We start from the raw sequence: 25,060 nt of genomic DNA, 5'->3' as shown, positions 1-25,060 counted from the left end.
ACTATTAGATAAGCACCTGAACGACCACAACATAGAGGGATATACAAGGTAATACTGACATATAATCACACACATAAGTTGGACTTGATAGACTTGTGTCTTTTTTTAACCTCACCTACTATGTAACAGATCTCAACTGAGATACCCTGCCCCTTTGTATACATTTAGGTGTGGAGCCTGATAACTGTAATTTGTGTTAAACAAATAATGGGATTGGTTTTCTTTTCTTAAAGTGGGTCGGCAGGCGTCATTAATCATAATTGAAGAGGATCTGCATTGCTGGATGATTTAATTAATGATGGATTTACAGCTTGGGGCTTTAATAAATTTTATGTCTAAACTGTGTGTTTTATGTACTGTTTACATTTTTTGTGAATGAATAGGGGTACCAAGTATTCACATGGGGTGGTGTAGTATCTAGTGTCCCCTAGTTTTTAAGGGGCAGTACAGTTTCCAATACGCAAACCCCCACAATCACCAGGCTAAGTTTGTGGGGTAGAGGTGTATGTCCTTGCAAAGTGCCCTTCCCTTGTTAGGGACATGTGGCCTAGTATGGCTCAAGAGGAGTGGGGGTACATACTCATTCAACCCATGGATGAGTATGGAGCTTGTTGGGATCCACGCTTTTTTTTTAAGCCCCCTTAAAAAGCAGAAATAAGGGTCTAGTATGTAAAGGGGGGATCCTTCAGCCTTTTTTTTTGTTTGGGGTCCCTTATCTACATTTACCAGACCCTCATCTAAAATAAGTGTTTGGTATATGTGTAGAGAATCCCCAGTTGCGTTGTTGGTTGTGCCCTCACCCCCTTCCTTGTCTATTAGCCTACAAAATGGTCATTACTGATTTCTAAGATTCAGCTCCCGTTGACTTCAATGGGATTTGGACTTGGCATGCAAGCTTCTGTAAAATGCATGCAATTTAACCACCATTACAAACTGCACATGGATTCTATTCGGGGCAGAATGTTTGAAAACTACCAAAAACTTATAAATTCTAACTGGACCAAAAAATTAACCCTGTAAAACACTTCTGCATACTATGATGCATTTGGAATAGGTCCTATTGACAACCAAGCATGGTGTTCTTCTGCAGTTAATATATTTTCATGGTGAATGTTTGCAATTGTTGAAGTGATAAACTTTATTGGCTAAAATAAGATATTAAAGACTCAAGCTTAGGTCCCTTCCTCCAGGATATTTACAATTCACACACTTACATTTTAATCTTAGCCTTATGTCCTCAACTTCTGTATCAGCCTACTATTAAGAACCATGTTAAATGTTTTAGAAAATGTTTGACATCAACAGTTTTTAAACATTCAGATTTGAACATATCTTTCATAAACCCTAGAGATTTTCTGTTATTGAATTGTTCTTTTCAATACAATCCCTCAGAATTTCCTAAAATAATTTAGATAAAAGAGAACTTGGGTTTAATGGTCGAGCTTTCCAATTTGATGTTTTACCATTTCTAAATAATGGTACAACATGAGCCGTATACCGGTCTTTTAGAACAGAGGCTGTTAAAGCTAATCTAAGTAAAACAATATCCCATAATGCTCTATCAATACCTAATAATATCCTTGGAACTGTTGCCATCTGGGCCAACTGCCATTTCTTCTTTTGTTTAGACTTCTTCTTTTGGTCATTCCTTTCATAGATGAAAAATGTACTTTGGGGGTTAATTTACCAAAGGCAATTAGGCTGTTAACTTTGCAACGGAGAATACAAAAAAAACAAAACAAATAAACAGCATTTTTGCTTGCACATGATTGGATAATTTATTTATTTATTTATTTATTTCAGGTACTTATATAGCGCCGTCAATTTACGCAGCGCTTTACATATACATTGTACATTCACATCAGTCCCTACCCTCAAGGAGCTTACAATCTAAGGTCCCTAACTCACATTCATACATATTAGGGACAATTTAGACAGGATCCAATTAGCCTACCAGCATGTCTTTGGAGTGTGGGAGGAAACCGGAGTACCCAGAGGAAACCCACGCAGGCACAGGGAGAACATGCAAACTCCAGGCAGGTAGGGTCATGGTTGGGATTCGAACCAGCGACCCTTCTTACTGCTAGGCGAAAGTGCTACCCACTGCACCACTGTGCCGCCGGATAATGAATGTATAGACATCAGCAAAACCCCCCTTTCATCTCTGCCTTCATTAAGATCTGGGGAAGATTCCCTTAAAAGTGCAACTTTCCTTGCAAAGTAAACAGTCTGTTTGCCTTAAAGTAGTTTTAAAGCCGTAAGGTTTTTTTTTTTTCCTTAATGCGTTCTCTGCATTAAGGTAAAAACCTTCTGTGTCCAGGAGATTTGGGGATTTTTTATATTTCCACTTTAAAAAAACATTGCTATATGCTTACATTTCTCAGTTTAGCATTTACATCTAAATAGCAGATAAAATGTAAGTATGAATGTAGGTTATTTGACATTTTCCTATTTAATTTTTATTGTTTGTTAATCACAAATTCTGATTCATTATATTTTTCTAATGTTTCTGGCAGAAATGTATCAAAGTATGTTTTAAGTTGCCTTGGACGTCTCCTTTTTTTCTCGATGGGATTCCATGTTCGCATCTTTGGAAAGCCTGCAAGCTTCTCTGAATCTCCAATCTTTGTAGTTGCTCCACACTCTTCATTCTTTGATGGGATTGCAGTGATTGCATCAGGGATGCCCTCGACTGTTTCCAGAGCAGAAAACATTGCTGTTCCCATATTTGGCAGTAAGAACTGATTCATTTTTGTTTACTAAATTAATATATAGTAGTGTGTGATTTTAAAGTTCCCTTTCACTACAGGGTCAAACCTGAAAGAAAACATATTTGGAAAAGAAAAGGGTATATATTCACATGTATGACGACCTTTCTGTTGAATTGCTATTGCTTCTCTCAGGCTTCTGCAGGTATTCAAAACTTGAGGTGTGTAAAATGCCTCCTCCACCGCTGCATGTTGTGGTTCCTGACTAGGATTCACCCAAAGGGTTGAATCCTTGCAGCACTAGAAGAGCAGCATTTTTCAAGCGCAGTATACCTTCTTTTAGTTTAGCAATACTGCAGATATTAGATTTCAAGCCAAGTCTCACTTTTGAGAACAAAATCCTGTTCATCCAAGCTTGACTCTCTGTTGTCAGAGTCATATAGAGATTATACTACAGTATGCAAGACACATGTTACCCTAACTGGGCACATAGATATTGCAGTGCGGAGTGGATGTTTGTGCAGCTTTCACAGTCTGTTTTGTATTATTACAGTGCATGCGTGTTTTGCCATCTCAAACCTTTTTGCATTGTTGCCTCAAACTTTACACCAGTGCAGTAAACTGCAAGTTACAGTTACTCTCTGTCTTATCATTCAGCTGATGACATACGATATGCTATTAAACATGTATTGCAAGAATTATGGCACATTTTATTGCAGGCTCTTGTTTGTTGCTATGTTGTGCAAACTGACCTTGCATGCTAATGTTTGGAAAAAGCAGTACTCTGATCATAGGAGTAGGAAACCATATACAGCATCTGGGGGTACTCTATACCAAGACAGTATACAGAAAGCTCCCAATGGTTAGAAGGTAGAAATTTGTATAGAAATATCTAAATCTAAAATCTAAAATTAAAGCACCTAACCACCCAAAAGAGTACAGAGAAAAAATAAATACTAAAAATCTGAAAAATTATATAAAAAAAAAATCATTTAGGTAACTTTTTTTACTTTTTTTGTGACACATTTGTAGTTAATAGCTTTAATAGAAGGTTGAAAGGTAAAAAAAAGCTGCCTTTTTTATAGCATTTCATTGTATCCTTTGTAAAAAAAAAAAAAAAAATAACACCCAAAATACCACACTCAGATGCACCTTAACCCCTTGCCGTATTTCCATTTCCCCAAAAAGTGTTTTTTTCTTTGTAAAACTTATGTAAAATAAATGTTTCGGCTTTGGCAGTAACATTTGCAGTGGATGTTTGGTAGTGCTTTCTGATTGAAGTCTAAATCAAAAGTCAGCTTCTTACTCACAAATCCCCTCTGTGCTGAAGGTACTTTCTGACATCATATGTGCAGCTGGACAGGCTAGTACCTCAAGTGCATATTGGGCCATCTCCATCCAGTGGTATAACCTTGACACTCCATTGATTTCATCCTTTAATATCATTGCTTGTAAATGTTGTATTTACAGCACTGGCATTCCTGTTCACAACCTGCACGGGCAGGCAGCCTATGGCCATAGGATTGTATTTTTTTTGTCATCTTGTTCATGGAGAAAGATTAATGGGAACCAAAGGGGATTGATAAAGACTCACACCAAATGTGGTGACCCCACAAATCCCAATTGGGTCTCCCCTTCCAGCTGAATTTTTTTTTTTTCACTCAGTTTGCTTTGCCATCCCTGCCAGTGTACACTTGGTCAGGGCAGATAAAATAATACAACTTATAAAAAAAGAAAAAATTGTAAGTATTTTTTAACAAAAAGAAATTTGATGATGTGGAACTGCTGAAGACAACTGGAGAAAGGGGCCGTTTTGTATAATTTTAGTAGGGCATTATTCTCCACATATAACCCTACTTTTGAGTTCTGAGTCTCTCCTATTGCCATAACCACATATCACGTGCAATAATCATAGGGTGGTGGAAGAGATGTTAGGTGCATCTTGTATGCTCCAATTCCCAACAATCTGCAGCCTTCTCAGCTGCTGTCCCTCCCCAGCTTGCATCAGTTGCCAGGCAACTGGTCCCAATTTGCAGCTGACACCCTATTAATTTCAATTGGCCAGGGGCAGCACCTTACCTATTGCTTGGCAATGGTCAGTCTGAGATACTCTGCCTACTCTGAAAGGCACACTCTTCTACTCTGATTAGTGCACCCTATGTAAGCTTCATAAGACCATGGCTCTGTGCTTGTGATAGTTCTGTCTACACTAGCACTGAATGCTGTTGTCCTGGATTACTCTTATGTATGCTGCCTGCCCTGACTTAAGCTCATCCCTGGAATACTCTAGTCTGCAGCCTGCCCTGCCCTCAACATGTCACTGGATTACACTTACTATCGGCCACCAGCACTAGACACAAAGTCTAGAGAGGTCTAGGTCGGCTCCTCTAAACAATCCAGAGTCAGGCCTTATCCTAAGAAACCTATTAATTGCAGCTCTAGTTACCATTATAGCCCTCATCCATATTTTATCAGCCTTCATAGACTCCATTTCTGCTAGCAACTTCACTGATCACGATTTTGCTCTATGTCTCCAGATCCCTCTAGCTACTCTGCAAAGTCACTTTTCTATCATTGCAGTAGGCAATTCTCATCTGTCCTTGAGCCTGGTTACGCTGCATATCTCACCCATAATCTTGACCATAGGGACTCTACACCTGGAATCTATAGGTTTCTAGATAAAGCCTTCCTGTTTATTCTCTTTTCCTTCTATTCTCTTTTCCTGGGTATGGATGAGATTTATGTTTCTAAATGCCTAGAATTTGTGTGAGCTTTTGGTGTTTGCCTTAGGTGCACAAGGTGTTTGCCATCAAAGCGAACCTCTGTCTGCAGGCAAAAGTCATTCATTCATTAAGGGTGACTCCTGAAAAAATACCTTGCTCCGATGTTGATGAGGACAAGGGCCTGTTCCTTACATGCTTGTCTCAGTGAATGTGGGAATCTGTGGGGAGACGTATTAGAATCTGGAACTCCCTTAAAATAATGGAGTGCCCAGAAACTGCCTCCCACCCCACATGAATGAAGAAGGGGTACATGGTACCCCTGGCTACTGATTCTCAAACAAATGAGCAGTAAATAAACCGTTCAAAAAAAGTAATAAAAAAAAAACAGACCAGAGCAACTTCTTCCACATGTTTGCTGTGTACCCCACATGTAGGGATGCACCGATACTGATACTGGTATTGGTATCTGTGCTTATACCAAGCATTTGCACGAGTATCGGTACTCGTGCAAATGCTCTGATGCCTGATCCGATACCTGTTCTATCGGACCAGGCATCCTCAAGCTCAGCAGGGGGGCCAGGCAACCTCACAAGGTGATCGGTGTGGTGGTGGGAACAGTTACAAGCACTGATCTCCCTGTATACCTTTCTGACAGCCGCTTCTCCTCCTCTACCTCCCATAGCTGTCATGTGCTTTATTGAAAGCTATACAGGGAGATTGGCACTTTTAACTGCCCCCACCGCCGCAGTGATCATCCCCCAACTGTCCCGTGTCCTCCTCCTGGTCCTCCTCCATCTCTCTGGGTCCCTGGCTCCCCGGGGTCCTCCTCCCTCTCTCTCCCATTTCCCCTCCCCTTGTTCTGGATCTGTCAGGATGGAGAGCAGAGGAAGGAGTTGGTAAATTTGTCATTTACCGACTCCTTCCTTTTATGAATGAACAGAGTCAGTGATCACTGACCCTGTCCATTCATAACTGAAACATCATAAACTGTGTTTACGATGCTTCAGTTTATGAATGGAGAGCAAGCAATGCCTGCTCTCCATTCATTTTCAGTGCAGCTGAGGCTGCAGAGACATAGACTGGGGAATCTGTGTCCTCGGTTCCTTTCCCTGTCTCAAAGGGGAAAAGGGGAGATGTCAGGGGTCTGTTTAATTTCTTCATTTATGTCAGGACTTCTGTGCCCTTAGGCATCTGTGCCATTTGTGAGTTTGAATGTTCTTCCTCCTTGGCAGTATTAACCACCTCATTGCAATTCAGCAGATACCATGCATTTGTAATTTTAGCCTTTTCAAGTAAGATATCCCCTTTTGTGATGGCACAACTCTCATCTTGGAAGGTCACTACATTGCCTTGTTTTGTGAGCTTCTTCACTGACAAAATATTTGTTTCAAGAGCAGGGACATAGAGGACATTTTTCACAGGTCTCTTTCTAGTGACACTCTGGGAAATAGGTCAGTAAAGAAAACCATCTCCTGTTCCTTCTGATTTAATTATTTGCCCATTAGCTTTTGTGATTTTTTTCAGTTTTACTTTGGTCATGATGAATAAAGACATTTCTGTCTTTTGTCATGTGACCTCTTACATCAGTTCCCCCTTATATTAATGTCCTCTCTAACATCAATGCCTCTTTTACAATAGTGTCTTCCTTGAATCAGAGCCCCACCTTACATCTGAATCCTTCCTTACATCAGTGTCCCCTCTTACTTCAGAGTCTCCATTTACATCAGTTCCCCCTTTACATCAGAGTTCTTCCTTACATCAGTATGTCCCCTTACATCAGTATCACCTCCTTCTTCCGAGCTCTCCTTACATCAGTTCCCCCTTACATCCGTGTCCCCTCTTAGTCAAGAGCCCCCCTACATCAGTTCCCCCTTTATATCAGTGTCCTCTCTTATATCAATTCCCCATCTTACATCAGTGTTCCCCCTTACATCAATGCCCTTTTCCATCAGTGCCCCCTTGCAAATCAGGCCTTCTCGTTCACATCAGTGCCTGACCTGACAAATGCTCTTCTGGAAGAATGGTCAAACATTCCCATAGACACACTCCTAAACCTTGTGGACAGCCTTCCCAGAAGGTTTGAAGCTGTTATAGCTGCAAAAGGGTGGGCCAACTCAATATTGAACCCTACGGACTAAGACTGGGATGCCATTAAAGTTCATCTGCGTGTAAAGGCATCCCAATACTTTTGACATGTAGTGTAGGTTGTATCCCAATAAAAAGTCATCCCAGTGCATTTCACGCACCTTTTGTCATCCTTCCCACATTTCTTTAGCAGTTTCACACTGACATAGAGTATATGTATGATTTGACCATCTTTTATGCTAAGAGAGATGTGCTCTGAGCTTTTTGATCTTTCTCTATCAACTCATCTGAAGGGTGTTCTGGCCTGACTTTATTTATACATTTTTATGTACTTTCTCTTATTAACAGCATTTTCATCTTAAATTTTCAAGACTGGTAGTTCTGGTTTGTCAGATTTGCAAATGAAAGCTTTGTTGTAGCTGTGTTAGGCAGGCCATAGATGGTGCAAATTTCTTTCCTGTAACTATGGGATTGCACGATTCCCCCATCAACATAGACAGTGCTGTCAGAGGAATCCCTCCTGCTGAGACATTGTCTTCTCCTGGTGGGTGGGCAGGGGAAGCCAACCCCTCCGGGAGAAGACAGTGATTATTGCCAGTGGCTAGAGCAGCCACTAGTGATAATCGCAAGTAAAATCCGGCAGGCTGGTTGTACAGAAGTTGATTGATCGAGCAACTTGGTACATTCAGCCTGCCCATACACATGTCAATTCGAACAGTCTATGGTCAGCTTTATTGTACTTTCTTTTATTCTTTTGCAGTATTCCTTTGTTGCTGTAGCTGGCTGACTGGGTTTTCATCTTTTCTCTGGACTATGCCTGGGCCCATAACCTAAATTCTGTATATAGCCCTACAGAACAGACAGTGCACAGTCCACATGGACTTTGCTACTTAACCACTTAAACCCCAGACCATTTGGCTGGCCAAAGACCAGAGCACTTTTTGCGATTCGGCACTGCATCGCTTTAACTGACAATTGCGCGGCCATGCGTCGTGGCTCCCAAACAAAATCGACGTTCTTTTTTCCCCACAAATAGAGCTTTCTTTTGGTGGTATTTGGTCACCTCTGCGGTTTTTATTTTTTGCTCTATAAACAAAAAAAGCGACAATTTTGAAAAAAACGCATTATTTTTTTCTTTCTGCTATAATAAATATCCTCAAAAAATATATAAAAAAACATTTTTTTTCCTCAGTTTAGGCCGATACGTATTCTTCCACATATTTTTGTTAAAAAAAAATCGCAATAAGCGTATATTGATTGGTTTGCGCAGAAGTTATAGCGTCTACAAAATAGGGGATAGTTTTATGGCATTTTTATTAATATTTTTTTTTTTTACTAGTAATGGCGGCGATCAGCGATTTTTATCATGACTGCGACATTATGGCGGACACGTCGGACAATTTTGACACATTTTTGGGACCATTGGCATTAATACAGCGATCAGTGCGATTAAAAATGCAGATTAAAAATGCAGTACAACTGCGGCGGCTGGTCGGCATGTGGTTAACTGCAGAAAGGAAAAAGGAATGTTATTATACAGAGAAAAGACATAGAGTTTACTACTAAATACAGTACAGTAGTTGTTGCACAAAATACAATTCTGTATTTCAACCCCTGACAACTAGGGGGGAACCCTGTCAGGTAGGCTGTACAAGGAAATTAATGGAGACTCTGCCATGGCTGCCCATCTGCTTGTGGCCTGTGCACAGTAACAGCTCTTTATTGTTATATTTTATTATTCAGACACACATAATAACACACACCCAGGAGTATCATCATCATTACCACCATGTGCATAGTCCTGAAACAGATTTCCTGTATCCTTGACACCCTCCCCCCACCCCACATTATATATTTTGTTATGCAATATAATTGTTTGATTTTATTACATGTATGTACAAAGGTTCTATGCTTATTTTATTTGAGCAAACTGATTTTTTAAAATTTGCAATACACCGCAATTTGCCTTTTTTTCATCATTTTAGATGTTTATATCAATGGATATCCCATTACATAATGGTTGCTAATTCCGTCAATTCCATTGCTTGAGACATTGGCAAAATGGCTACCGCACTTAATGCCCACTGACTTCTATTAAAAAGGCGCCCGATCCATGCTGATCCTATTGGGACATTGAAATAATGCCCGCCATATGTGCTCCTACTATTGGCTACAAGAAAATGGCCGCTCATTCATTGTAATCCCAATAGGTATTTAAGGACATTGAGTCTGCCTGCCGCAATCCACTGATGAAGTCATGTGACAGTGACTTAACGCATACGGTGCGTGAGTGGAGTCAGACACAGACCAGAAGTGAGGCACTTGGAAGTGCATATAACCAAAAGAGAACAACTCTCTCCTGCGCTCAAGTGTCTAGATGCTCAGTGTGTGATAAGGCCAATAGGCTTCAATGGTATCTGCCGTCTTGCAGCTCTGTTCAGAATTCAAAAAACTACAAAAAGAAACAAAAAAGAAGAGAGAGCGCACCGACCTAAAGCATTACCACTGATAGCGTTTATTAAAACTATAAAATAGCAAGTATATACTCACAAACGAGCTTAGAATACAGGCATGGACATAGACTGCAGGTGTGCAGACATCAGGATACAAATGGGACCGGACATCGGGTTGATACGGCGATGGCTAACGCGTTTCGGGGGCGAGCCCCTTTCCTCAGAGCCTAAGCGGGTGGTAACTGCTCACAAGTGAGTGCTCCTCTATATATGTGTGCATGCATGTAACCGAGCCTCCCAGTGATCACCAGCACCAGCCCACCATGGCCACTCCCCCCTACTGAGCACTCCCAGTTTGAAACGCCCTCTCTGATGTCATCTAATCTTCATAGTAACAGCAAGGTAATATCATGCCCATAAAAGAAATGTGCATGTTGATCCATCATTAGTATTGGTGTATTCTAAGCTCGTTTGTGAGTATATACTTGCTATTTTATAGTTTTAATAAACGCTATCAGTGGTAATGCACTTGGAAGTGCAACCCGGTATCCACTTGTGGTTTTATTACTTTTTACAAATCATTTTATTGTGAGTGTTACTCATTCCTTAACCCCTTCCTGCCCACGCTATAGCCGAAAGAAGGCTACAGTGCAGGCCTTAATTGCCAGGAAGACGTCCATATATGTCCTCTTGTGCTTGAGCAGCCTACGTGCCCCCTGCGGGGTGCGGGTGGCACGCTCTGATCAGCGAGTCAAGGAGACTCAGCTGATCATAGATCACAGTAAGGGGTCCATCCTGACCCCTTACCACGTGATCAGCTGTCAGCTGATCACATGATGTATACAGAAACGCTAATCGGCTAGTTTTTCTCCTCATGCTGACAGCGTGAGGAGAAGAAAAAAAACAGTGATCACCGGCAACTGTCAGAGGAACATTGGTCCCTCACACAGAGCCACTGCCACCTCATCTGTGCCCACCTGCCAGTACCCACCAGTGCCATCTATCAATGCCCACCAGTGCTGCCTATCAGTGTTGCCTACCAGTGCCTATTGGTGCCCATCAGTGCCACCTATTGGTGCCCTTCAGTGCCTATCAATGCAGCCTATCAGTGCCCATCAGTGTAGCTTCAGCAATGCACATCAATGAAGGAGAAAAATTACCTGTTTGCGAAATTTTATAACTATGAAAACTTTTTTTTTTTAATTTCTGTTTTTTTTTTCATTTGTTTAGCAAAAAATAAAAACCCCAGTAGTGATTAAATGCCACCAAAATAAAGATCTGTTTGTGTGGAAAAAAATATAAAAATTGAATTTGGGTATAGCGTTGCATGACCACACAATTGTCATTTAAAGTGCAACAGCGCTGAAAATCAGTCTGGGCAGGAAGGGGGTATAAATGCCCAGTAGGCAAATAGTTAATAAAGCACATTGTTAGCAACTTAGTACAATATGAAAGGCTGTCTTGGATTTTCCCAAACATGAGCATAATGCTGCATGATAGGCGGAAGTGTTAAAGGAGCCTGACTGTATTCACATTGGAACCTGGCAGACAAACAAGAAGTGCCCCTAGTGGGCAGAATATCTTGGATGACCTAAAGCTGATGTTACCCTGGTGGCCTGAGATAGTAATGCGTCTAATACATCTTTCTGGAGGTGAGAGTTCTGTGAGCACCGAGGTGGTACAAATTGGTTATCGTTAAAGGCACAACAGCAATAGACCTGGTTTGGATGTTATTCTAACAAGGAAGATATTTATTCACTATCATTGTCCATTTTGGAAGTTATTGAAAAACTATTTTACACTTTTTTTTAATTTGAATTTCTGCACATATGATTGCGATGTCATTGTTTATATGGAGCTAATGATTTCAGATATGTAGAGCTCTATATTTATTCACAATCACTCTGGTTCAGTACTTGAGTATTTTATCATTTCATCTCACATTCTTATTTTATTACTAAATATTCATATTAGAACTTAATTTATTAAGCTGAGTTGGAACAGCGCAGCATCACTGATTATTTTCTGTGCACTTCAATTTGTGGGAACACAATTGGATGCTAGCCGCAATCACATTTTTTACACATTTTGTTCACTATACTCTAATTAATCTGGTAGCGCAGGAGTCACATTCCTTATTTTAGAAACTTATAAACACTGCCATCCACTGGCCAAAGAATATATCTCTACTGAATACTGATATTGATGTAGTTGTTGAATAAAATACAAATGAACGATGTATTCTAACAATTTATTAAATTGAGAAAGTTACTGTAATTAAGTTTCTTCACCCTTTCTTACATTCAACCAATCTTATATTACAATAACAATACTAAATAACAGGCACTTGCCTGGCAGCTCCTGTTAGAATGAAGAAGTGATGTTGTTACCCTAGACTGCAGTTTCTGGAGTGGTACATTTATCAGATTTATCTTGTGTTGTAGGTATCCTACATTCCCTTCAGCCTATAATGGTGTCACGAACAGATCCTGATTCTAGAAAAAACACTATCAATGAAATAACAAAACGTGCAACATCGCAAGGAGAGTGGCCACAGGTTTGAAGTTCTTTTCTATGGCATGTATTACAGATTAAGTAGAATTGACTGATCAATCATGTGCGACTTACTGTAATCACATATTATTTTTCCAAACAGCTGCCCTTTATTACACACGTGTTCAGAGTAATTTAAATATATACGTGTATAGTATAGAGTATAACAGGACATCACCCAAGCACCCCACCCTTGACAAAAACTCACCAGAAGATGTGACTTCTGCATCATACTCTGATCTATCTTGCCAAGCCTTCTGTGTACTCCTCTTCTTGCACCCAACCAAACAGGTCTACACTCACTTCTCTCACCCTTATAGACTTGTCATAAAATTTCCTCACCTGCACCTTTCCTTTTTTTTGTATCTTCTTTTCTACTTCTAACCTTGTTCTACATGGTCTTTTCTCCATGGGTACGTTTATTGACCCACCATCGTGGCAGTACGTATTGCTATATGCAGCCTCACCTTACAACTCATCATACAACCGTCTACCCATACAGATTGCTTCCTCTCGAATACTGAATTAGGTCCTTGTTTGTCAGGTTTAAATGTTACTATGTAAAGCTATGCATTTATATTTTAATAATATTTGGTAACACTATATTGCTCTGGTCACAGTGTGTTAAAAAATAAATCGTAGACGATTAAAATAGGTCACCAGTCAGTGTCCCTAATCACCCCCACACTAGTTATATGTTGACGTTGTACTGCACTGGTGACCGTATGTTAGAGCTGCAAGATTAATCGTTTAAAAAAAAAATCGCAATCTGGATTCAAGCCCCCTCATGATCTTAATCCAGCATTTCCATGAGTTATGTAAATGCAGAACAATTCTCTGCTCAGAGCTGTCAAAAAAAAAAAAAAAAGCCGGCGACATTTATCACAACATTGCTCAGCGCTTAGAGGCAATGTATTATTTGGTTCTTTTAGATCAAAGGGGTGAACTTTGGTCTGTAAATTAGGGCAGTTGAAAAACTTAAAGACTAAACATTTTTCTGACATTTGTTGCTTACAAGTTAAAATCAGTATTTTTTGCTAGAAAAATTACTTAGAACCCCCAAATATTATATATATTTTTTAGCAGAGACCCTAGGGAGTAAAATGGCGGTCATTGCAATATTTTATGTTACACTGTATTTGCACAGTGGTCTTGCAAAAGCATTTTTTTGGGAAGAAATATACTTTAAAATGAATTTAAAAAAACTAAACAGTAAAGTTAGCCCAATTTTTTGTATAATGTGAAAGATGATCTTACGCCGATAATCGTGATGTTTATTCTAAGCAAAAAATCGTGATTCTCATTTTATCCAGACTCGTGCAGCTCTACAGTATGTAAAAAATAAATAAAAAAACAAGTGGCAAAAAAATAACAACTTCCAAAAAACTTTCTATGCATCTTACTAAATATCTTGGACTGTCTATTTTCCATTTGGGGATATTTGTCTTGTCCTGGCGTCAAGAAATGAGATAGGCCTTCAATGCATTAGGATTGATCAATTTTCAGATATACACTGTGTTCACAATTATTAGGCGAGTTGTATTTGAGGATTAATTTATGAACAACTACAGTTCTCTCGGTCAATTCAAAAGGTTAATAAACCTCAAACCTGAATATTTAAGAAAGTAAAAGTGAGATTCTGGCTTTCTTGGATAATATCTGTGTGAAAAATTATTGGGAAACTTTAGTGTGCAGAATTATGATGCAACTAAATGAAAAATGAAAATTTTGGCAGACCTTTGTTCCTAATTTTTACTGACAGTCTACTGAAATGGTACCAGCGGATTGGACAAAAGCCAATGTAGCACCAATATTTAAAAAGGGCCCAAAATGCATCCCTGGGCATTACAGACCAGTTAGCCTAACATCAATAGTATGCAAGCTCTTGGAGGGGATGAAATGGACTATATACAAGATTTCAGTAATGACAATAGTATCATTAGCAGTAATCAGCATGGATTCATGAAGAATCATTATTGCCAAACCAATCTATTAACCTTTTATGAGGAGGTGAGTTGCCATCTAGATAAAGGAAGGCCCCTAGACGTGGTGTTCCTGGATTTTGCAAAAGCATTTGACACAGTTCCCCATAAACGTTTACTGTACAAAATAAGGTCCATTGGCATGGACCATAGGGTGAGTACATGGATTGAAAACTGGCTACAAGGGTGAGTTCAGAGGGTGGTGATCAATGGGGAATGGTCAGGGGCGGGTAGTGGGGTCCCACAGGGTTCTGTGCTGGAACCAATCCTATTTAATTTGTTCATAATTGACCTGGACGATGGGGTAAACAGTTCAATCTCTGTATTTGCAGATGATACTAAGCTAAGCAGGGCAATAACTTCTCCGCAGGATGTGAAAACCTTGCAAGAAGATCTGAACAAATTAATGGGGTGGGCAACTACATGGCAAATGAGGTTTAATGTAGAAAAATGTAAAATAATGCATTTGGGTGGCAAAAATATGAATGCAATCTATATAATAGGGGAGAACCTCTGGGGGAATCTAGGATGGAAAAGGACCTGGGGGTCCTAGTAGATGATAGGCTCAGCAATGGCATGCAATGCCAAGCCGCTGCTAACAAAGCAAACAGAATATTGGCATGTATTTAAAAAAGGGATCAACTCCAGGGATAAAGCGATAATTCTCCCACTCTACAAGACTCTGGTCTGACTGCTCCTGGAGTACGTTGTCCAGTTCTGGGCAGCAGTCCTCAGAAAGGATGTACTCGAAATGGAGCGAGTACAAAGAAGGGCAACAAAGCTAATAAAGGGTCTGGAGGATATTAGTTATGAAGAAAGGTTGCAAGCACTGAACTTATTCTCTGTGTAGAAGAGCGGCTTCAGAGGGGATATGATTTAAATTTACAAATACCATACTGGTGACTCCACAATAGGGATAAAACTTTTTCATGGAAGGGAGTTTAACAAGACATGTGGTCACTCATTGAAATTAGAATAAAAGAGGTTTAACCTTAAACTACGTAGAGGGTTCTTTACTGTAAAAGCAGCAAGGATGTATAATTCCCTTCCACAGGCGGTGGTCCTAGCGGGGGGGGGGGTTCATCAATAGTTTAATATATACAAGGTAAAACTGACATATAATCACTCAAGCTCAACACTCAACAGGATAAGGGTTCCTGAATGGTGCTGGGAGACTACTTTGAGGAGGTGGGAAAATAACTTGTGTTGAAAGCGGTTGGGGCATAGCAGGCAACCAAATTTATGTCCTGGCCATTTAAATTGCCCTGGAGCAATAAATATCTACCAGTCGGATCTTTCATTTTTTGGTTCATGAGAATAAGAGATTGCGTCGAAAGGCGATTAGAAGCCCCTCTGTTTTACTGGGCATAGGATAAATAAAAGGTAAGAAAGTGAGAGGAGAGGTATTTTGGAGCAGAAGAGGAGGAAAACCTGGTCTCTTGCAAGCATATTACATCAATATGACAAAATACCTTCAACCATTTTACCAGTGAATAAAACCCATGGATAAAATGCAAGTAGAACTTCAACAGAGATTGAACCATAGCGAAGGACGAAAGTCGGCTTACTTAATGGGGACCAGCAGTAGTAACCAAGTCTGTGACCTTTGAGGAACTCCAGCCCGAGGGAACAAGAAAACAAGAACAGGATGGAGAGGAAGAAGAGGGAGAAGAGTCAGGGTGGGGGGAGGACCAAAAAAAATTAAAAACTGAAAAAAAAAAGGTTTGTACTAAGTACACCACACTAAGCGTGTACCACATCTTCATTAAGACGTGTAAGGCACGGGGGGGGGGGGGGCTCTGCTGCCAGACACATGGCCTTAGTGGCTTAAGATGTATAAAAAGAGGGGGGTGTTGGGGGAGGGAAGGCGAGGCAAACATACACTCCCAGGGGGTCAACTGAGGTATTGAGAAAGGTGCCTCTACCGAAAAGGGCAGGGCAAGCACGTCAGTTGGGCCTTAAAGTTTAGCCTGACAATGAGCTACAAGAGAACATCAAAATTAACAGTCTACACAAAATTACCATACGTTAGCAATAAATAAACGGGGTAAACATCCCTCAGGATTTTGCAGAAGCTATAGAGGGTTATGCAGATAGGCAAACACAAACCTGGCCAGGTAAGGGGGCCTGTCATGGAATCCGCCAGAAAATATCCCCAAGCTAGCCTCCATCTGCGATTGCCGGAGTGAAACTAGCTCCTCAGAGAACCCGAGGGAAAATTATCTAGGGGGTACAACTCTCTAATGCAAATCATCTGCAGGGCTCGCAGGCAGCGGCTCAGATGGTAGCAAATGGGCAGGAGGGGGTGGGGGATAGGAAAGGTGGGGTGAGCTCCTGAGCCCCGCGTACGAGCCCTCGACTATGTGTTCAAAACCAAGCATTTGGGGGGGATGGGAGGGAAACTTTGAACACTATGCATGACAAAGGGGTTCTCACATCCATGGAGCAGTTTAAAGTTCCACTGGTATTCTCACAGCGGTAAGGCCCAGGGTGGGGGATATGGGGAGAAGGCAGGGTTGGGAGTAGGCAATAAAAGTCAAGTTCCATTTGCGGAAAGTGAGTAGGTAAGTTTAGAGGTCCTGGAGCAGAGAGGTGAACTACAGCAGGATATGGAGAGCTGAGTATGGAAGGTTCAAGGCTAGGCGTTGGGCAGCATCCCAGCCGCTCCAGGAGGTGAGTGGCTAAATATAGCAGTGGTTGCAATGCAGGCGTAGATGAAGGAGGGGGCTGGTGGGGGGGGGGCTGGTAGTAAAGCATAAAGTCTCAGGTTTGATCCAGGCTGAAGAAACACTACCAGGCTGTGGACCATAGAGGGAGTGTGATGCAATGCAGGAGTCAACCAGTAACCAGTGGTGAGCGGGAAAAACAAACCAAAGAAAAAAAACTGGCAAAACTGCAGCCATTTAACTGTGCAAGAATCAGTTTTTACCATTACTCATGGTGGGGAGTTAGCCACAGATGGGGTTTGAGGAAGGGAGCTCTTTCGCCATTTTCCACGTGGACCTGGGAGATTTGTGGATGGCTGGGAGGAGGCAGATCAGCCGGGATCTGATTGCTTCCACCGGGTGGTAGTAAGTGGAGGGGTTCCAGGACAGTCTGTGCTTTGTACAGTGAAGTCAAGGTGTAGCTGTGGCTGTTATATGAGAAGGAAAGCTTGAAGAGGAAACCCCAATGGTACCTGATTTGATGTGACAGCAGAGCTGAGGTGTAGGGCTTCATCTGACTCCTTTTCAAGATCGTGGTCTGGAAAAGATCTGCAAACACTTGATACAGTAGTGGTGTCCCTGGAACACGAGATTGGGCTTGGCCCTGGCCGTGCGTAGGAGGGTCTCCTTGGTGCGTTAGTAGGTAAATTTGATAATTATATCCTGGGGCGCCCCTTCGGGTTCCTTAAGGTCGAGTGCCTGGTGAATGTGATCAAACTCCAGTCTGACGATAGGGTTAGCTGGTTCTTGAAATAAAGCATTCGCAGTGGAGATTAGGTTTCTGGCTGTTTCTGGGATGCCCTGGAGGCGCAGATTTCCCCTGCAAGCTCTGTTCTCAAAGTCTCCTAGGTGGAGTAGGGGCGCTTCTAGCTCTTTTTTGATGTCCGAGATGTCCTGTTCTTGATTCTCCAGGACAGTGGTGGCAGTGTCCATCTTGTCCTCCAAATCATTGGTGTGGCAGCGGAGAACCCTGATCTCGTTGGTGAGGTGAGTGGCCAGCTTAGTCATTGTGCCCAAAAGCTCTACTTGCAGCATGGATTTGAAGTGGGCTAGAAGATCAGCATCACGCAGCATTGGCCTCTGGAGTGAGTCCTCGGCAGACTGGGAGAAGGTGTCTGGACTTGAGGCCAGGGCTTCGAAGATGGCGTCAAACACAGGTCCATGGATTTAGCACTGGACACTAGTGTAGCCATTGTTCTCCTCGCCATGAGGTGCACGGGAGCAGCGGGGGTTGTGGGGGGTGGTAGAGGCTTGGTGTGCCAATGGAGTGACCGATGTATCCAGGCGGTGAGGAGTGACATCACTGAGCGGCCATTTTGGTTCACTGCTCGCGAGCACCCCCCCAGGTTCCTGTTTAACCAATTCAGCCCCGGAAGATTTTACCCCCTTCCTGACCGAGCACTTTTTTTTTTTTTAAGTCTTTATTTTAGTAACATTTTGGTATAAAAGACTACACACATTATAGAAATGCCACACAGAACATATAGAAAACATATCCAGGTATGGTCTAGAGCCAAATGGTTAAGTTGGACCCAAGGTGTCAGTGAGATCAGGAGCTTATAATGGGTTCTTGAGTCAGCATGGTCAAGAGACCTTAAACCGGTCAGATATTAGCCACAAACCTTCATAAGTGGTATATGAGCTGGAGTGTTTACATGGGGGTCATCCTCCATCAGCGATCCAGGCAGAGGGGGGTAATAGCCTCCTACAACCTTGCCCTTCTCGCTGTTTCTAGGAGGACATCTTCCCCCCTGCCTCGCCCGACAGGAAGCGGAAAAAGTTAACCTCCGCCTCCGTGTGACGAGGCAGTTTTGCTGCCAATCATCTCCACCATGAGTCCAAACAAACAACAAGTATCTTTATTTATTTATTTATTTATTTCAGGTACTTATATAGCGCCGTCAATTTACGCAGCGCTTTTACATATATATATTATACATTCACATCAGTCCCTATACCCTCAAGGAGCTTACAATCTAAGGTCCCTAACTCACATTCATACCTATACTAGGGCCAATTTAGACAGGATCCAATTAACCTACCAGCATGTCTTTGGAGTGTGGGAGGAAACCGGAGTACCCGGAGGAAACCCACGCAGACACAGGGAGAACATGCAAACTCCAGGCAGGTAGTGTCGTGGTCGGGATTTGAACCAGCGACCCTTCTTACTGCTAGGCGAGAGTGCTACCCACTGCGCCACTGTAAATGAAAACCGCCTGGTAACAGAGACGTTAAGTAGTCATATAAACAAAAATATGGATAGAAATAAAGGGTGAAAAAGGAGTAAGAGTAAAGGAATAGCAGGTAAAAAAGGGGTCAGAGGGTAGGGGAGACAGGGAGAGGGGAACGGGTATGGAGCATACCTCTTAGCCTAAAAAGGCTCTTTTGGTCTGTGCCGGGCGAGTCCTCCAATAATATATCTTCTTTATAGTAAGTAAAGGTAAAGTATGTCTTTCAATGGGTCTTGTTTACATTATCTAAGCGGGATCGTAAAGATGGTTCTGCTAACTCCAGTAGTGCCATGTCTAAACTCGAAGACATATGATTCGGATCGAACACATAGTCTTTCCATGGGCCCCATATGATTTCAAAACGTTCTGTCTTTCCTTTACATGATGCTATCCAATGTTCTGCTTCCCTAATATCGTTCACTTTTTTTATCCAATCTTCTTTTGAAGGAACCCTAGATTGTTTCCAATAAATTGGAACAAGGCGCCTAGACGCATTTAGTAGATGTGGAAGTACACTTTTTTTATATCCACCAATCGGTGTCAAGGGGACATGCAGGAGGAAATAGGCTGGGGAGAGAGGAATATCCAGATCTAAAATTTCTTTCACACTAGACTTAATGTCATTCCAGTATGGTTTGATCAGAGGGCACTCCCACCAAATATGTAGGAGTGTACCTCTTTGGCCACATCCCCTCCAACATTGGTCCGACACCGTGGGGTAGATACGAGCCAAATCAGCCGGCACTCTGTACCAGCATGATAGGATCTTATAGTTTGTTTGTTGGGTTTTGGATTCCATAGTGCTCGAGTGAGTGAGTTGGTATAGGTGCGTGAGTTGGGATGCGGAAAAATCTAACTGTAAATCCCTCTCCCATGCCCGTATGTAAGTTGTTCTGAGATTATCAGTGGTGTCTAATAAACGATACATTTCTGAGATCAGGTGTGGGATCGGGTCTTCTTCAATAAAGAGTTGTTCAAATGGAGTAAGAGTGGAAATGTCCCTTATGGAACGCCCATGAATTTCGAAAAAAATGGTGGAGCTGCCTATATCTCCAGAAATTCAGTTTGGAACCTCCATGTTCACGTTGTAAGGTTTCATATCTCATCAGTTTGCAATCCCTCATTAATTTTCCGCAACTGGCATTTCCATCATCCACCCATGGGCCGAAAAAGGCCATTTGTTCACCTGGTGGGAACCAAAGGAACCCCCCCTAACGGAGCAAGCGGGGATATTGGTGGAGATAATTTTAGGGCTATGTTCAATGTGTCCCAAACAGAAAGAACATGAGTCGTCAACGGGGAGGTTGTATCTGATAACCCTCGGTATTCGCGTGGTAGCCATGGAGCAAAGGCCAGGTTCCTGCCAGCTAACCACTTTTCCAGGGAGACCCATAATTTGGACCGGGTGTGGAATCGCCAGTTGAGGATCCTCTGGAGAGCTATGGCTCTATAGTATTTTAAGATGTCTGGGATCCCCAAGCCCCCTGTTAGTTTAGAACGCTTCAGAATGCTCATAGCTATTCTAGGCTTTTTTGCATTCCACACAAATCTAGTTAGTATGTTATTAATTTGAGAAAAGAAATGTTTAGGCAGGGGAATCGGTATCATTTGTAGAAAAAAAAGTATTTGGGGCAGAATATTCATTTTTATGATGTTAATGCGACCTATCCATGTAAACGCAGTCTTTGTCCAGATGGACAGATCTTTTTTAATTGTATTAAGTAACAGTGGAAAATTTGCAGCATAGAGGGTATCAAGACTATCTGTTAATTGTATATCCAGGTACCGAATGGAGAATTTGGCCCAGGTGAAGGGGAACGAAGCTTGTAAGCTGTTAGTCAATGCGGGGGTCAAGTGGATCGGCAGGATTTCAGACTTAGAAAAATTAATTTTAAAATTAGAAAGCGATCCAAATAATTTTAATTCTTTCATCAGGACTGGCAACGAGATCAGGGGTTCTGAGAGGTGGAATAATACGTCATCCGCGTATGCGGACAGTTTGTGTTCAGTATTCCCCACCATCAGGCCCCTAATGTCTGTATTCGCTCTGACGGTACTCAGTAACGGTTCCAAAACTAGAGCGAAGAGTAATGGGGAAAGTTGGCACCCCTGTCTCGTGCCATTCCGAATCGCGAATTGGGGGGAAAGCACTCCGTTCACCTTGACCTGTGCACAGGGGGTAGAATAAAGGGCCAAGATAGATGACATCATGCGTGTTTTCAGCCCTAGAGCCTCCAACACTGCTTTGAGGTATGACCAATCGACCCGGTCGAAAGCCTTTTCGGCGTCTGTGGAGAGGATGATGTAAGGTTTAGGGTTAGGGCTTGAATGGGCCCAATGAATAAGTTGTATTGCTCTAATTGAATTGTCCCTCGCTTCTCTTCCTTTAATGAACCCGGTTTGGTCCGGATGGATAATGTGGGGCAAAAGACTCCCAAGTCTATCTACCAAAACCTTTGCCAAAATCTTAATATCAATATTAAGGAGGGATATGGGGCGGTAGCTTTGGGGGAGCATCGGATCTTTACCATCTTTTGGCAACACAGTGATATGCGCCAAAAGGGCCCCTGGAGGGATGGGGGACCCCTCTGCTGTGGAATTAAAGTAAGTGCACATGTAGGGTAATAAGAGAGGCAGGAAGGTCTTATAATATGACCCAGTATATCCATCCGGGCCAGGGCTTTTTCCTGTGGGAAGGGACTTCACCACCAATTCAATCTCCCTAGAGGAAATTGGAAGTTCAAGGTCATTGCATTGTTCTGTACTTAGGGGCGGAACGCCAGCTGAGGCTAAGTAATCTTATATGGCAGTGGCTCTGGGTTTCTGAGTATCTGAAGGGTATTCAGGATTTAGGTTATACAAGCCTGAATAGTAGTCTCGGAACCCTGAGGCAATTTTGGAGGACTGGATCAGAACATCTCCGGATGGAGAGCGAAGTTTTTGTACATAGGTTTGAGCATGTTTCTTGCGGATAGCCCTCGCAAGCATACGGCCGCATTTATTGCCATGCTCATAATATTTGTGTGATAAGTGCCTGGCTTTCTTGCGAGTTTGCCGATCAAGCAAACGCAAGAACAAGTCTCTCAAATCGTTCCGTCTCTGCAATGCCTCAGGGCTCCCATTTTGTTTGTGTTTGAGTTCAGCATCTTGTAAAGCTGCTAGCACTCTGTCAAAGTCTGCCTGAAGCATCTTTTTAAGTTTTGCCCCAAGGGATATGAACTCTCCTCTGACCACAGCTTTATGGCCTTCCCACACTATGCCCGCGCTAAGGTCATCGGTGACATTTTCTTTGAAGTAATTTGTGATAGTTTCGGACACCTTGGCTACTGCTGCTGTATCACCTAGCAGATTTTCATTCAACCTCCATGTCCAAGCCCCACGGGAGCCGGAGGGGAGGGTGAGAATCACTCCCACTGGTGCATGATCAGATATGGTAATATTCCCAATGGAGGCCGATTGCACAAGCTCTAGTGTGGGGCGGTCCACGTAGATATGGTCTATACGAGTGTACACATCGTGTACAGCAGAATGGTAGCTAAAGTCTTTCTCCTTAGGGTGAAGAATCCTCCAGCTATCAAGTAGCAAGTGAGAGTGGAGAGATTTTCTAAAATGTTTCAAGAATGCATATGAATGTGATTGACTGGAGCTGGAGGTGTCCATTGAAGGGTCTGGGCTAACGTTAAAGTCCCCTCCTAAAATGACAAAGCCTTCTTTAAATTCTGTCAGTATTTCAAGGGTGTTATCAATGAAAGTGATTTGGTCAGTATTAGATGCATAAATTGAGGCAAAGGTAAACTTTCTTCCTGCTATATTACCTTTCAGGAAAATGTAACGGCCCAGTGGGTCTATTTTACTGTCTGAGAGTTGGAAGGGGCAGGTCCTATGAATTGCGATCGTGCTGCCTTTAGATTTAGAGGAAGGGGAGGTACTATGGAACCACTGATTAAATATGTGGGTAGGAAGCCTAGGTATGGAGTGATGGGTGAAGTGGGTTTCCTGTAGGAAAACCACTTGAGCTTTTAGTTTTTTAAGTTCCCACCAGAGTTTATTTCTTTTCCCAGGGGAGCAGAGGCCCCTAATATTGTAGGATATTACCTTAAGAGTAGACATATTGACACAGGTAGCAAGGAGGTCGTTGGGTGGTCAGACTCGCCCGCACAGGATCCAAAGCATTGGAACGCTCCTAGGGAGAAAAGAGAAGAGTGGACAGATAGGGGGAGACAAGAAAAACAGATGGTTAAAGGAACATAGAAAAAAAACTGGTAAGTTAACAACAGTGTAATGCAGTAGCAACGAAGTCTGTAAACAAAACCTCGGTATGTTAGGTGGGGGGTCTCCCCTCCTAAGAGGGAGGACCCCAGACCCAAACCTAGTGTCCCAAAAGGGGACCATACCCAATTTAGGGTGGCCTACGTGGGGAAACTTGAGCCTACATACAAAGGAGAGGGAAGGGGCCCCATCTCCTATCACCGCATCTGAGAAAAGGCTGGAGAAAGGGGAGGGGGGGTATGTTCTGCTAGATAATTCAGAGTCCACTATATCTTAAATGGGTTCAAAGTATGCAGCAAATAAAAATATAAAAGGGGAAAATGGGAACGGCAAAAAGAAAAAAAATAAGAAAAACTGCGTATCCTGTCCCACTCTTTTCTTCTTTCTTTTCTTCCCTTTAATAGAATGTAAGTCCCATCACAATTATGATTTGCTATGTTCAGCAGACTGGGTTGAGAGATAGAAATAGACCATCTCTGAGGGATTCAAGCTCTGATATAGGTAGAGTCAAGGTTCAGCTAGGAAGAGCTCTTTACTCCAATTATAGCTTGTAGAGGGTAGGCACATCAGGGGTATCTGACGATGCTTCTGAGTCAGAAACATGGGGTGACAGTGGTCTCCAAAGGGATCCGGAGGGGTCACTACTTCAATCAGGAGTCCTGATTCAGGTGCTGCCTGTCTCTCCGTCGGTTTTTGCGTGTAACTGTCGACCAGGTTTGTGAGAGATGCTGCACCGGTGCATCAGATGGTCCTCTCCAATCCGGGAAGTCAATAGGTCCCAAGCCAAGAGTTGAAAGAAAGTGGGGTAAATCATCTTTATTGCGTAAGGTGACTTGTCTGCTATCTTTAGTCACCTGTAGGTAAAAAGGGAAGCCCCAACGGTATGATAGTCCTGCTTCCTGGATCACCGTCAAAAGGGGGCGAAGAGCCCTGCGTTGCATTAAGGTGCGCCTGGATATGTCTTGATAGAAGAATAAGCGTGCTCCATCAAAGTCATAAAATGGCCTGTTGCGCATTTTCTGCATGATGCTGTCCTTAAGAGTGTATTTGTGGAGCTTGCAAGTTATGTCTCTGGGGTTTTCAGCATCTTGGGATGGAGGTCTTAACGCTCTGTGTGCCCTATCTATTTCAATGGGTGCAGAGGCCGGCAAACCCAGAATATCTCTGAAAATGTCCGTTAGTGTGGGAATAATATCTCTGGAAGCTGTGGCCTCCGGTAGACCCTTGATCCTGATATTAGCCCTCCTACTGCGATTTTCAACGTCATCTAGTTGACATAGCAATGTATCAATTTGCTGGTCTTGTATTCTGCACCTAGATTGCAGTAGAGCAATGGTGGGGAGAGCCTCCT

The 25,060-nt window shown here is 42.4% G+C and overlaps 1 protein-coding gene across 5 annotated transcripts in view; it reads left to right on the top strand.

The window, feature by feature from the left end:
* LPCAT2 (lysophosphatidylcholine acyltransferase 2) overlaps positions 1 to 25,060 on the top strand; it is a 521,286-nt gene that overhangs the window by 110,918 nt on the left and 385,308 nt on the right. For all 5 annotated transcript variants that reach the window (XM_073605020.1, XM_073605019.1, XM_073605022.1 and 2 more), the window contains 2 exons: positions 2,517 to 2,734; positions 12,414 to 12,526. In XM_073605020.1, the coding sequence (XP_073461121.1) occupies positions 2,517 to 2,734; positions 12,414 to 12,526 (331 nt within the window). The remainder of the gene's footprint in view (positions 1 to 2,516; positions 2,735 to 12,413; positions 12,527 to 25,060) is intronic.

This window comes from Aquarana catesbeiana, linkage group LG11, assembly GCF_042186555.1.
Source record: "Aquarana catesbeiana isolate 2022-GZ linkage group LG11, ASM4218655v1, whole genome shotgun sequence".
Classification (NCBI taxonomy): Eukaryota; Metazoa; Chordata; class Amphibia; order Anura; family Ranidae; genus Aquarana; species Aquarana catesbeiana.
This window is presented reverse-complemented; position numbering and strand designations above follow the sequence as displayed.